This window comes from Pteropus vampyrus, unplaced genomic scaffold (genome assembly GCF_000151845.1).
Source record: "Pteropus vampyrus isolate Shadow unplaced genomic scaffold, Pvam_2.0 Scaffold76, whole genome shotgun sequence".
NCBI classification, from domain to species: Eukaryota; Metazoa; Chordata; class Mammalia; order Chiroptera; family Pteropodidae; genus Pteropus; species Pteropus vampyrus.
Genome location: NW_011888857.1, coordinates 1222611 through 1234860, shown reverse-complemented (window position 1 = coordinate 1234860; position 12250 = coordinate 1222611). Strand labels below are relative to the sequence as shown.

At 33.9% G+C, this 12250-nt stretch overlaps 2 protein-coding genes across 7 annotated transcripts in view; one reads left to right on the top strand and one right to left on the bottom strand.

Annotated features, from left to right (window-relative positions):
* DNAJC24 (DnaJ heat shock protein family (Hsp40) member C24) overlaps nt 1-704 on the top strand; it is a 53414-nt gene extending 52710 nt beyond the window's left edge. The window contains exon 7 of the transcript XR_002780951.1: nt 12-704. The gene's annotated coding sequence lies outside the window, so the exon portion shown is untranslated. The remainder of the gene's footprint in view (nt 1-11) is intronic.
* IMMP1L (inner mitochondrial membrane peptidase subunit 1) overlaps nt 1-12250 on the bottom strand; it is a 59637-nt gene that overhangs the window by 4120 nt on the left and 43267 nt on the right. For all 6 annotated transcript variants that reach the window (XM_011362549.2, XM_011362553.2, XM_023532063.1 and 3 more), the window contains exon 6: nt 930-1040. In XM_011362549.2, the coding sequence (XP_011360851.1) occupies nt 930-1040 (111 nt within the window). The remainder of the gene's footprint in view (nt 1-929; nt 1041-12250) is intronic.

The following is a 12250-nucleotide window of genomic DNA, read 5'->3' as shown; positions in this document are numbered from 1 at the left end:
GAAAAACACAGGTTTGAAGTACATGAGTCCACATATATGAAGATTTTTTTCAATAAATATACAGTTGGCCCTCCATATACCCGGGTTCTCATCCATGGATGCAGAGGGCCAACTGTATGCACTGTTCTGTGCCATTTTATACAAGAGACTTGAGCAGTCACAGATTTTGGTATCTTTTGGGATTCCTGGAACCAGTACCCAACACCATAGATGAGTTTTGGGGAAATTGAAAGTTATTAGTGGACTTGGAACTGCTCGGCGAGGTCAGTGACCCTACCTCCTGTGTTGTTTAAGGGTCTACTGTATACATGTGTAATGTGTGTATGTGTGTGTATGTGTGTGTGTTTTCTTTAACTACCCTCAAAGTTAACCAATCTTAAGTACTTGAATATGTGCTAAAGTGTAAAGAATTCTGTAATTTATCCAACAGCCCCAAGTGTTATATGTTTTTCTCCTTACTGGTTGTGACAAAACAGGAACCATGGAGAACAATAATCTTTCCTAAGAATCGTATATTTACTACAACCATGATAAGTCCATTACTCATTGCACTTAACTGAGATATCCCTGCATTACAGGTAGTTTGAACCTAGACTGATCTTCTACAAATGCATATTAACATATTCCCAGGATATGAACATGGTTATAAAAGTTGTATGAGAGAAATTTTTGGAGATTCAAAATAAAGGCTTCTTACTATATAACTAAGGTAGTTTGAACTTTATTATTCAAATAAAAAATTATTCTCAATGACCTGTCTCAATGGGGGGAAGGCATATGTTTATAGCTATGAAAGCCAACATGTTCATAACTGTTATTGCAACAGTTAAGTCCACTGACAGCCTGAGGAGTTCAAAGTTTATTTTGAAAGAAACTGATTTTTTTCCCAGCTCAGAGAAGAAAGCCTACATTTAAACAGGAGACAGTACCTTAAAGAAAATACGTCCTCTTATTAGTCCATATGGAATAGGTCCATAGGACCTGGAATCTGTAGAATTCTGTAGATTATCACCTTCTATCCAAACATGACCAACTGGCACCTAGAATTAAAGAAGAAAGCAGCCCCTTAAAAAAGATTGCATACTATAAATAAAAAGTATGTCTTATAGGAGAAATGTCTTAAAATTCTCTTTTATAAAATACAAACCCCATGATTTTCACTTTTATTTTTATTTCTTGCACAATAAAATAACTAAAATTAGTAATAAAGTTTCAACTTTTTACAAGACCTATCTTTTTTGCCACATGGTTCCCAATCATTAATTTGTTACACAAACCCCAAACTGAGGTTATAAGAGATCAAAACAGTGTGACAGGGTCATTAATTTAATAGACTTCAAAAGAGGCCATTAGGATGCTGACTGAAAATGTGCCCTCCTGTCTCAATAACAGCATAAGCAGGGCAGCCACTCACTCAGCAACATCCTGGGGCCAGTACCAAGGCCAGACCTATTAGAATGCTCATGATGAACTAAATGGTAATTGATTGTGACATCAATTACAAATAATCTCATCATTTTATTGGAGTGGGCTTGTCAGAATTCTAATTAAGATCCCTGTTCTGCCTTTGTACAGGCCATATCTTCAATGCATTATACTTGAATGATGACCATCAAGAACTAGAAGGACCTATTATAAAATCATCAGTTGTAAAATTAATGATGGTAACCTTCTACTAAATGAAAAGACCCTAGTTCCTGTATGTCCTATACATTAACTGGTAAATAACATAAGTTTAAATATTTACTCAATGAGAAGCATATTTAGAACAGAACATGTTACTTTTTAAAAAAATGCCCTTTTTGGACATTAAAACTGCATTTTAAAAGTTTTTATAATTTTTGTTACCCAAGAAAGGTGAATTATTGACCAGTCCAAAATGATCTGTCAGAAGGAATTTATTTCACTGCGTTCTTATGACTTACTTGAGAACCTTATGTGAAGAAAAATAATCATACTGGGTTTAATAAGAAATGACTGCAGTGTTTTAAATGTCACAAATTACTTTTTAAAAACTTTATTTTTAGAGTAGTTTCAGGTTCATAGCACAATTGAGAGGAAGGTACAAGAGATTTCCGATATACCTCCTGCCCCCACCACAATGGTATATTTGTTATACTTGGTGAACCTACATCAATATCATAATCACCCAAAGCCCAGAGTTTACATTAAGGTTCACTCGTGGTGTATGTTCTATGGGTTTGGACAAATGTATGACATGTATCTATCATTATAGTATCATACAGAGTATTTTCATTGCCCTAAAAAGCCTCTGTGATCTGTCTGTTCATTCCTCCTTTCCCCATTACCTTTTGTAAAAAATAAATTTATACAAGCATGTAAAATTTTAATTTTACTTTACATCAGAGATTATATAACTTTGTCTTATATCATGTAGAAATATTTGCCAAAAATCAAGGTAATTATTTTCATTTAGATACACTTAAAAATTAAATTTCTCTATTTGTAGAGAAAGGACATAAGTTTCTTGAAATCATATCAGATACTATAAGATCACCCACTTTTATTAGTGGAGCCAGGTTCCAAGGCCAATGGTAAGGCTAGTTCACACCAATATGAAAAGTGTCTACATGCAGTGAACCACAAGACTGCTTAAGTGGAAAAACGAGCACATCTCAGTTCATAAACGAAAAGAAGAACAAAACAGTGTACTTGAAAAGTCCATGTGTCATTAACATATTCTGACTTACATCCTTGGGAGAAGTTACAGTGTGAATGTCTTTTATGTTTAAATTTCCTTAATATGTGTTTGCTCCTGAGTTCTAAAAATAAGTAATATATATGAATAGTTAATTAAGTAATATATATGAATAGTTAAATGAAACCATCAAGTTAGGGACACCCGTAAAAGCAAAAGAAGAAAAAACTAAGGCAACATACTAACAACTTAGGAAGATATAAACCAAAGTTGAAACTCAAATATTTGCTGGTAGCTTATATTAGTAAATAGAAATTTTATAAAGCACATCACTTTTATGGCAGTTATGACCTAAGTTTCTTCCAAATTAGCTAAATAAAGTGATGAAGTATTATCTCTGGTATAATAAAATTAACAAGTACAAAAAAGAAATCAAAGAGAAACCCAGAACATATCACAGGAAGCCTTTGGAGGAGTGTGACCCAGACTAGCTACATCTAGTCCTTGATTGCAAGGGGTGGAACGAAAAGGGAGGAATAGTAACACAAACCTGTATGTATATACGGCTTTCTGGTTTATTCAGTAATAATTTTAAAAACACCTCATCTGGTCCTTAACCTGTGAAGTACTGCTATTGATATTTAATAGAAGTAGGTTGAAGTATGAGACATGCTAACTCCTACTTATCTGAAGCCCATATAAAACAAATGCATCCATTTAAAGGTATTCCTCTACATCTCACAGACTTCAATGCTTGATATAAAGTATACACATCAAGGAGGGGAAATGCCTTTAATAAGAGCTTCTGTATTGATAGGAAAACCTTTAAGTATGGATCTTCTAAAATCAAAGCAGTCACCTTTGCTGACCCTACTTCTCAATCAATTACTCAGTTTCTCAGTAAAAATTCACATTTGAAATTGCTCCACTTTTGAAACACATAATTATTTTTGGTAAGGGGTAAAGGTATATACCTAAAAATCAATTTTACAGAGCTATACTTTATATACAGTAAAATGTACTCATTTTAAGTTTTGATAGTAATTTTGAAAAATGTACACACCTCTGCAACCACCAACCACAATCAATACGGAAAACATTTCTATCATGCCAAAAAGTTCCCTCCTGTTTCAGTCAACCTCCCACCCCGATACTCAGTCCCAGGCAACTAGTGATGTTTTCTGTTCCTAGAGACTAGTTTTACTTGTTCCTAAATTTCATATAAATAAACTTACACAGTACATACTATTTTGTGTCTAGCTTTTGTTCAGCAATATTTTATGATTTATCCATGTTGTATAAGTTGTTCATTCTTTTTTACTAATGAGTAGTAGTCCACTGTAAATCACAACGTTTATACATGAACCAGTTGATATTTTTTGCCGTTTTGGGCTCTTATAAATAAAACACTACAAACATTCATGTACAAATCTATTTCTTTTCAGTAAATACCTAGGGGTAGAATATCTGGGTCATGAGTATACGCTTAACCTGAATTTTACCAAAGTGATTATACCATCTTACATTTCAAAGCGCAATGTATGATGTTTCTGTTGCTCCACAACAGTGGTATTTTCAGTTTGTAAAATTTTTTGCTATTCTAGTAGCTACTGGCATCACATTGTGGTTTTAATCTGCATTTCTCTGATGAGCATTTTTCTTGTGCCTATTATCTATCTTTTGTGAAGTGTCTGTTAAAATATTTTGCCCATTTTAAAAATGGGTGGTTTTTCTTATTATTAATCTTAAGAGTATTTTATATACTTGAGTACAAGTTCTTTGACAGGTATTGCAAATATTTTCTCCCAGTCTGGGATCTTCTCTTTTGTAGTTTCTGACCTACTGCAAAGATCATACAAAGTATTTTTAAGCTCTAGAAATTTCACTTGGTTCTTTTTCATATTTACCACATCTTTCCTCATTGTGTTCATCCTCTAGATCCTTGAAAATATTTAGAATTGGTGTTTTAGAGTACACATCTATTAATTCCATTATCTGTCATTTCTGAATCTATTTTAACTGATTTTTCATCTAGTTATGAGTTACATTTTCCTACTTCTTCACATATCTAGTAATTTGTGACTGAGTTGGATGGACATTCATTTGTTGAGTGAATTTTTCTTTAGTCAGTTTTGGAAGAGGCAGTTACTTTAGCTGTGGATCAGCTTATTCCTTTCAAGCCGTCTTTAAGCTTCTTAGGTTGAGTCTATCTCACACAGTACACTAAGGGCTACTTTAGCTCTGCCACTAAGCCATAATACTCTGGGGTCTCCACTGAATTTAAATGGCTCTCAGCTCTGTGAGCTCTGGGAAGTGCTCAGCTCCCCACTAGCTGTTTGTGCGGTCTCTACGTTTCACCATAAGCAAGCACAATTTAGTACGCATTTAGCCTAAAAACCAAGAGAATACCTACATAGATTTCTGGAGATCATTGTGTTGCTCTGTTCTCCCTGGTGGTTTGAGCCACAAATTCCAACCACTTAAACTTCCCTCAACCCTAATCTCTGTCTAAATTGAGCAAGACCACTGTTTTGTTTGAATTTTCCCTCCTCCTGCTTCCTGAAAACTGCCTTAAGGCAGAAGCTGGGGCAATTCAGGGTTTGCCTGGTTTGTTTCCCTTCTCTCTGGGATCTAATACTGCCTGCTGTGCACTATCGGAAAATAGTTGTTTCATATATTTTGTCTAATTTTCTAGTTCTTTATGGCAGGAGGGAAGTTAAGCACCACTTACTCTGTCACTGCCAGATAAAGAGGTTCAAATTATCTAATTTTTAGTCTTTATTATTATTTTTAGCACACTTCATAACAATATGAAGAGAACCCTTTTGGTGAGAACTAAAAGTTTTGATGGAGGTAAAGTGTGCCTTTGGCATCTCCTTTAGTGGCATCCCTTATATGATTTTGTTTACCCCTTCCCTATCAAAATCTCCAGAAAATTTTTGCCACAGTCAGCTTCCAATTATGTAGGAACATAGACGTTCGCTATGGTACTGCCTGTATCACCAAAATAGCAAGAGTATAAATATTCCTCAAGCAGAGGTTAAATAGTTTATTTGTATAATAACAAACAACTGGTTAAAAACTAATAGCAAGATTTATATCAATATAATGTCAGTGAAAAAAGTAAGTTACAGGGCAGTGTATATAAATGTTTAAAGAAAACCTAGGAAACATTTTTTATATATTTCAAAATGTACATTTTTGTGGCAAGTAGGTATTAGACATTTTAAATACATATACATATATATGCACATACACATACATGTAAATGTTTTAATATCCCTAGCCCTTTTAGTGATACTTGTACTTTTTAAAAAGAGAACACTGTCCATCACCATTCAGGTTAGGAAGAACTTTATCGAATATAAAAAAAAAATTAGTAGTATGGAAAGAGACCTAAATTCCAATCCATATAGCAGGCTCTGCTTCTTTGTATAGTACAAGTAAATGACTGCAGTGAAGAGTACTGTCACCAGTCTCTGAGTAATTAAAATATTAGTCTAGCTAAGAACTCATTTATTTAAATAAGCAAAGTACAACGCATTTTTGGTATGGGTTTGAAACTTAAAACCTGGCCTTTCTGGTATAGAATGAGACAAAAAATAGAACAAAAATTTTCTTTCTAACTCAAAACACAGTTATTATCTGTTGGATTAACCAACTGGCTATCACAAAATTGAAAATTCAAACGAGAAAATTCTATAGTAGTAGTATTAAAAAAAACTAACAAAATAGATTAATATATTTTTAAATATATTTAAATATATTTTTAAAAAGCTACCGTAACTTTCTAACTGTAGTAGGACTCCAATAAATGCATTTATAATGTTTTGCAAACAGCAAAAATGGAAATCCCCAATTCCATATCTTTGTTCATTATTTCTCATAACCAAAACTTTTATTAGATTACTTTTCGTTTTTATACTTTTGTAAATGTTCCATAGAACTGGAATGAATCCAAGAGACTAAATAAGAATATACAAATATGTCTTTATAATGAATGCCACCTAGAACATTGTACTTTTGCTCAAATCAGAATTTTCCCAGGGTCTCAGATACAGCTAACTTTAGGGCTAAATTTTAAAGCATTAAAAGAACCCTTAAATCATTCTTGTTTTTCCTTTCTACGTCAGAGGTTTACTTCCTGAGCTATGATAAAACCTAATCTCAAAGCTGGACAAAAGAATCAAGCCTCTAGTTCTCAGCGATACTTACAGAGGTCTAGTTAAGTGGCTCCTTTATAGTACAAGCAACAAATGTAATTGCCTCATGGCCTGCGGGTGTCCATTTAACAAAAGAGGCTTTTGTGAACCAACCCACAGGTGTTACCTTTCTTGATTCAAGTGAAATCTGATGAAAGAGTCCACAATATCAAATAACACATTTACTAAACTATAATCAAACTCATTTATTTGATTACACAAAGAATATCCAAGTTAGAAAAACTTCTTACTGCAGAGTAAGATTTGTATTTTTGACCTTTTAAAAAACAGAAAAGCCTAATAAAAGATCTGATTTTTTAATTAACCTTTTGTTTGCCAAATATTTTATAATAACAGCAAAAGCCTGGTGGGTACTGTCCCTGCTACTGCTCATGCCTCTTTAATGGTTCTTCTAAAATGGCTACATATGAAAGGGAAACCATAGTTATTAAACAAAAATCATAAAGGCAAGGAGAGGGGCAAAGTTTTTGGAATCCTTTTTTGGCATTTTTTCCTTTTCTTGAATTATATAAGAAAAGGAGAGGCATACACATTTTATGAAAGCAATCAGAAAGCCTTGTTTCTTTTTGACAAAACCAAACAGAAGTGATATAGTAACACTTTAATCTTAAAAGTATTTCATTTTCCACATATATTTTAAAGATTTTGTTTTGTGTTTCATGGAATGATAAATGTGAAATATAAAATACATAATGTCTGTGCCCAGGAAAAAGTCCATGTAATGAATATTCATTCATAAAATGTCATTGCAGTCTAATAATTTATACTCAAATGATGTTTATTTATGTTACTATGTTCCATGTAAGTGGGATCAAGTCAAATTATTATCTATTGTAGCTAATGCATATTCTGCTTATCACATATAACCAAAATGTAGCCATGGTAAGATAATATGCACACAAACTAATGGAGAGAATTTGGAAAATGAAATAATTTACTAATTACATAGTTCTAAGAGGACTTCATAAAACTCAGTATTTTTTTTTTTTTGACTCATGCAACAGCAAAATTAGAAACAGCACCAGTAAATAACTGTTGGAGTTTACCCTTCCTATAACACCAACAAAAGCTATAAACAAAGACATATATGTCAAAAAAGTGAAGCGTTAAACCCCCAGGAGGCAATCAAGTAAAGAGCTTTTAAGAACAAAAGCTGAAAACATGTTATTAATCTTTAATTTTTAAAAATGGGAGTGTCTCAAGTGTCAGTTTTAGGTATCTATGAAAGCAAAATTCAAGGAACAGTTTCATTAATCTTCTATTTTCGTTGATATTCTCCTTGCCAAAACTTCTTACTCACATTTGTCTACCTAAGTGGAATTTCTGGAGTCCTGATAGAGGTGCTCCCAAATGCTAGATGCATGACAAAGGGATTAACAGGACAAAGGATCAGGTATGCAACAGTAACACATGATTATTTCAATGGGCACTATTTCTATGTATGCGGTCCTGCTCTTTTTTTCCCCCATTTAAATTCTGACTTATTACTACCCTAACTGCATCATTCCTGGAGACTGTTATTATCCTTCCCTACTTAATAATGGTGTCACCTTAGGTTCATAGCCAATTATTAACAAAGAAAAATTTACACAGAAGTTCCAGTAGGCTACACCTACAGCACTGGGGTGGGGTAATGATGGGGAATGCTTTTTTACTAACAAGTTCTATTATTGAGCACCTCCCTACTGAGTAGGTTTAGATATTAGTGTAAGACTTGACTTGCTCATTCTCATAGCTTTTTCAAGCTAAGTTACTTCATCTTCTTCCCAAGTTTTCAATACCATCCACTCTGAATAGGACTCTGTGATGGGTTATTTGCATAGTACTCAAAGATATAGTCCACAGTCATAGTCCTGAGTCCAAACTGTAGCTCTGCCACTTACTAAGCACGTTGGACAGGTTATTTAAACCTCCTCTGTACAACTGGGACTAATAAATGCCTTACAAAAATATTTTGAGAACCGAGTGAAATAACACATAAGGCTCCAGCACCCAGTAAGCACTCACTACGTAGTAGCTATTGTTATATTAGCAGTTGCCCCAGATGCTGGTATGAATGATGCCTTCTGGGCTTTCTTTGTTCCTGCTTTTCCTATGCAGTCTACTTAGAAATCTGCAAATGTGCTTTGCAATTTTACTTTGCTTATGTTTTTGGTCATTTTATACTGTATTCAACTATACAGTTCTGGTATTAGCCAAGACTTTGAATTGAATCCAATATAATTTAAAATGTACATTAATTGTGAATAGCTGCCATATTAATTATGTTAACTGATTTAATGAAATTCAGTTTTAAGACCAAGTCATCCAAATGTACTAAAGACTAACATTTTAATTCTTTTAATAGGCATCTTTATCAAGCAATGCTTATTAAATACTTAATGCTTAGGCTTTCCCTTATGAAGCATTTACTTCTTCAGAACCATCTACCAGCTAGTCAAGAGGAAGGGGGAAAAGGTTGTGATTGAAGCCAGTAAGTAGGCCCTTCCGTCCTAGCCATTAGATACTAATGTCTCATTCCTACAGATTTTTTTTCACAGGACAATGGATTATTTTGCTGACTTCTTTTCTTGTTCTATTTATAAAACAATGTTACCTGCTCTGTTTTTAGATTAGTATTTAAAAGGAGCATCTTACGTCTCTATTTTCATTTTAATGTAACCTGATACAGAATCTGGTTCTCATATTCCAAAACATGAGCCTAATTTAATGAAACACAGGTTATTTCATAGACTAGCAGAATATAGTGTTAATAGAGTTTTCCCATGCTCTCAGAAAGTCTCAATAGTTGGGAAATCAGATACATACTGTACGAAATATGTACTAATATGTTTCCACCAAAATTTTGAGTGTTAAATGTTGAAGAGGTCCTCAAATTATTCTTCCCAAAGTCATAACTCATCTCTATGTGGATTTATTCCTATTGATGAATCTCTGTAGCTCTTTACTATTTCTTGTGGCCTCTATGCATAAATGCTTCTAAAAAGATTGGCTTGAAAATTGACTTACAACTAACTGAAACAGTATTAGAAATAGACCATCAGGGGTAAAAAGAGTCCATACTCCAAAAAAAAGAAATGATTAAAATATGTAGATCATTTTGTACTTCATATTACTAATGCCTTATAAAAAGACATTGTGTTGCATATTTTTCTTTGATGGACATTCTCCTACTTGTGTTTTATTCATCAAAACTACAACTCTAAGGTGCCATACTCTGAAAGTTATTTAGAATGAAATCTAGCTTTGTGAATACAAAATTGCAAAATAGGCAAGTGGATAACAGATGACATTTTTTGTGATGATGTAAGATACAAAGAGAATAGCTAAAGATATTTAAAAAGACTGATCTCCGAAGGCTGATCAATCATGGAAATATACTGTGGAGATCATGGAAATATACTGTGGACATCAAGGAAGTAATAGCATAGCATCCAGATGTCATTCTGAGAAAGCATTTGTTTTTCTCCATTTCCTATAATAATTTAATTGCTATTGTATTAAAGTGCATCTACCTTAGGCTTATTAGGTAGGATTCTATAATACTCAAACACTGAATATATCTTCTCTCCATTTCCCAAATTAACATCTCACCCCAGAATCCCTTATTTTAATATACTATGACCCCTACTGCTAAAGCCAGAAACTTGAGTCAATTTTAAGCCCTTCAGTTCCATTTCTTCCAGCATCCAATCCTGCCTAGATATTTCCTTAATCTTTCTCCAAACTCTATAATGCTTTCCATTCTTAATATTATCTCAATTATGTCTCCAGTCTCTCCTACTCCAAACCATCTTCTATTAGTCTATACTTATATCAGCGTGATCTTTTAAAAACTAAGTGTAATAATGTTATTCCTCTGCTAGAGACATACAAGGAACTGAGATCTGTTTACCTTTTTTTCCTCTTTTTACTACTCAACTCTCCCTACTATATGTTCGAGACATAAGGACTTACTTTTGGCAGTTGCCCAAAGCATAATGCTGTACTCTCCTTTCTAGACCTGAATATGCTGCTTGCTTTGGCTACAGCCTCCTTATCTTTTAAAACTTCAACTCAGGCTTTACCTCCCCAGTCTGGAATAATCCTATCCACCTCAGTCTGGATAAATATCCTCTTGTGTCTTACCATAGTATCTTGTATATAATTCTGTTACACCATATTGTAATTCCTTGTTTGTTCCTCCAACTTGACTACAAGCTCCTAAAACTGTTCAATATGGTTGCCACTAGGCACACATGTGGCTATTTAATTTTACAAATTACATAAAATTTAAAATTCAGTTCCTCACACATACTAGCCATGATTCCTGTGTTTAGTAGCCACATGTACCTAGTGGCTACCATACTGGACTGTGCAGATACAGAATATTCCATTATTGCAGAAAGTTCTATTGGACAGCACTGCAAGCAGGGACTTGTCCTCAACATGGTGCTGGTGGCCCTCAAGAAAGTGCTCAATAAATGTGAAATTAATGAATACATGAATAAATAAAAGTAAAAGGAAAGTTAATGTCAGGAAAATTTTAGCCACCACTGTAGCCTCTTGAAGGCCATTTAAATCATCTTTCCCATCCCATACCCCAAGTGTGGTGGTTCCAGCTGCTTCTGAAGCATAGCCTCTTTAAGAAAATTGCCTGAAATTGGTTTGGGTTAGGTACACTTGCAGCGAGGGTGAGAAGTCCATATCAATCTTTAGATCCTTTATCAATCTTTAGTCCTTAGATCTACTTTGACTTTCTTTACACAGGGAAGTTGGGTCAAATTTCAAGTGTCTTCAGAAGACATAAGGCTTCTCTAATGGTTCATACACACAATGTATAGGAAGTAGATCAGAATCTTAACTTGACCTTAGAATTTTAAAGTACTCACTCTATAGTTTTAAGTACTCAGCTTCCTTTCCTGTTGGCTATGCAAGTATGTCTAGTGGGCATGCAAGTACTAGCTGTGCCAAACTAAATGATTCTTAAATTTCCTTAAAAATTAAAAGTTATGAAAATTCTAATCCAGGAGGAAAGCACTCTCACATATCTAGGGTAGCAGTACAGTGGCTTGTATCATTGCCAATATTTTCTTGCCAATTTATCTTCAACTGTTTTATAACATGCATACCTGCTTTTATTCTGTTATTCCTCTTTTCCAATCTTATTTTAGGTAGAGAGTAGTTTAGTAGAATGAGAAAGCTTTTATGGACTAACAGTAAGCGTTACAGAAACCCGCAGAATTTTAGTTACCCAAAGTGGTAACAAAGAACTTCCTTTAGTTGCTTATTTCAAAAGACATTTGAACATATTTCACCTAGTCAACAGCAACTTTCCGGCAGACTACTATATCATATTAAGAAGCCACATGACACTCAGAATATATTC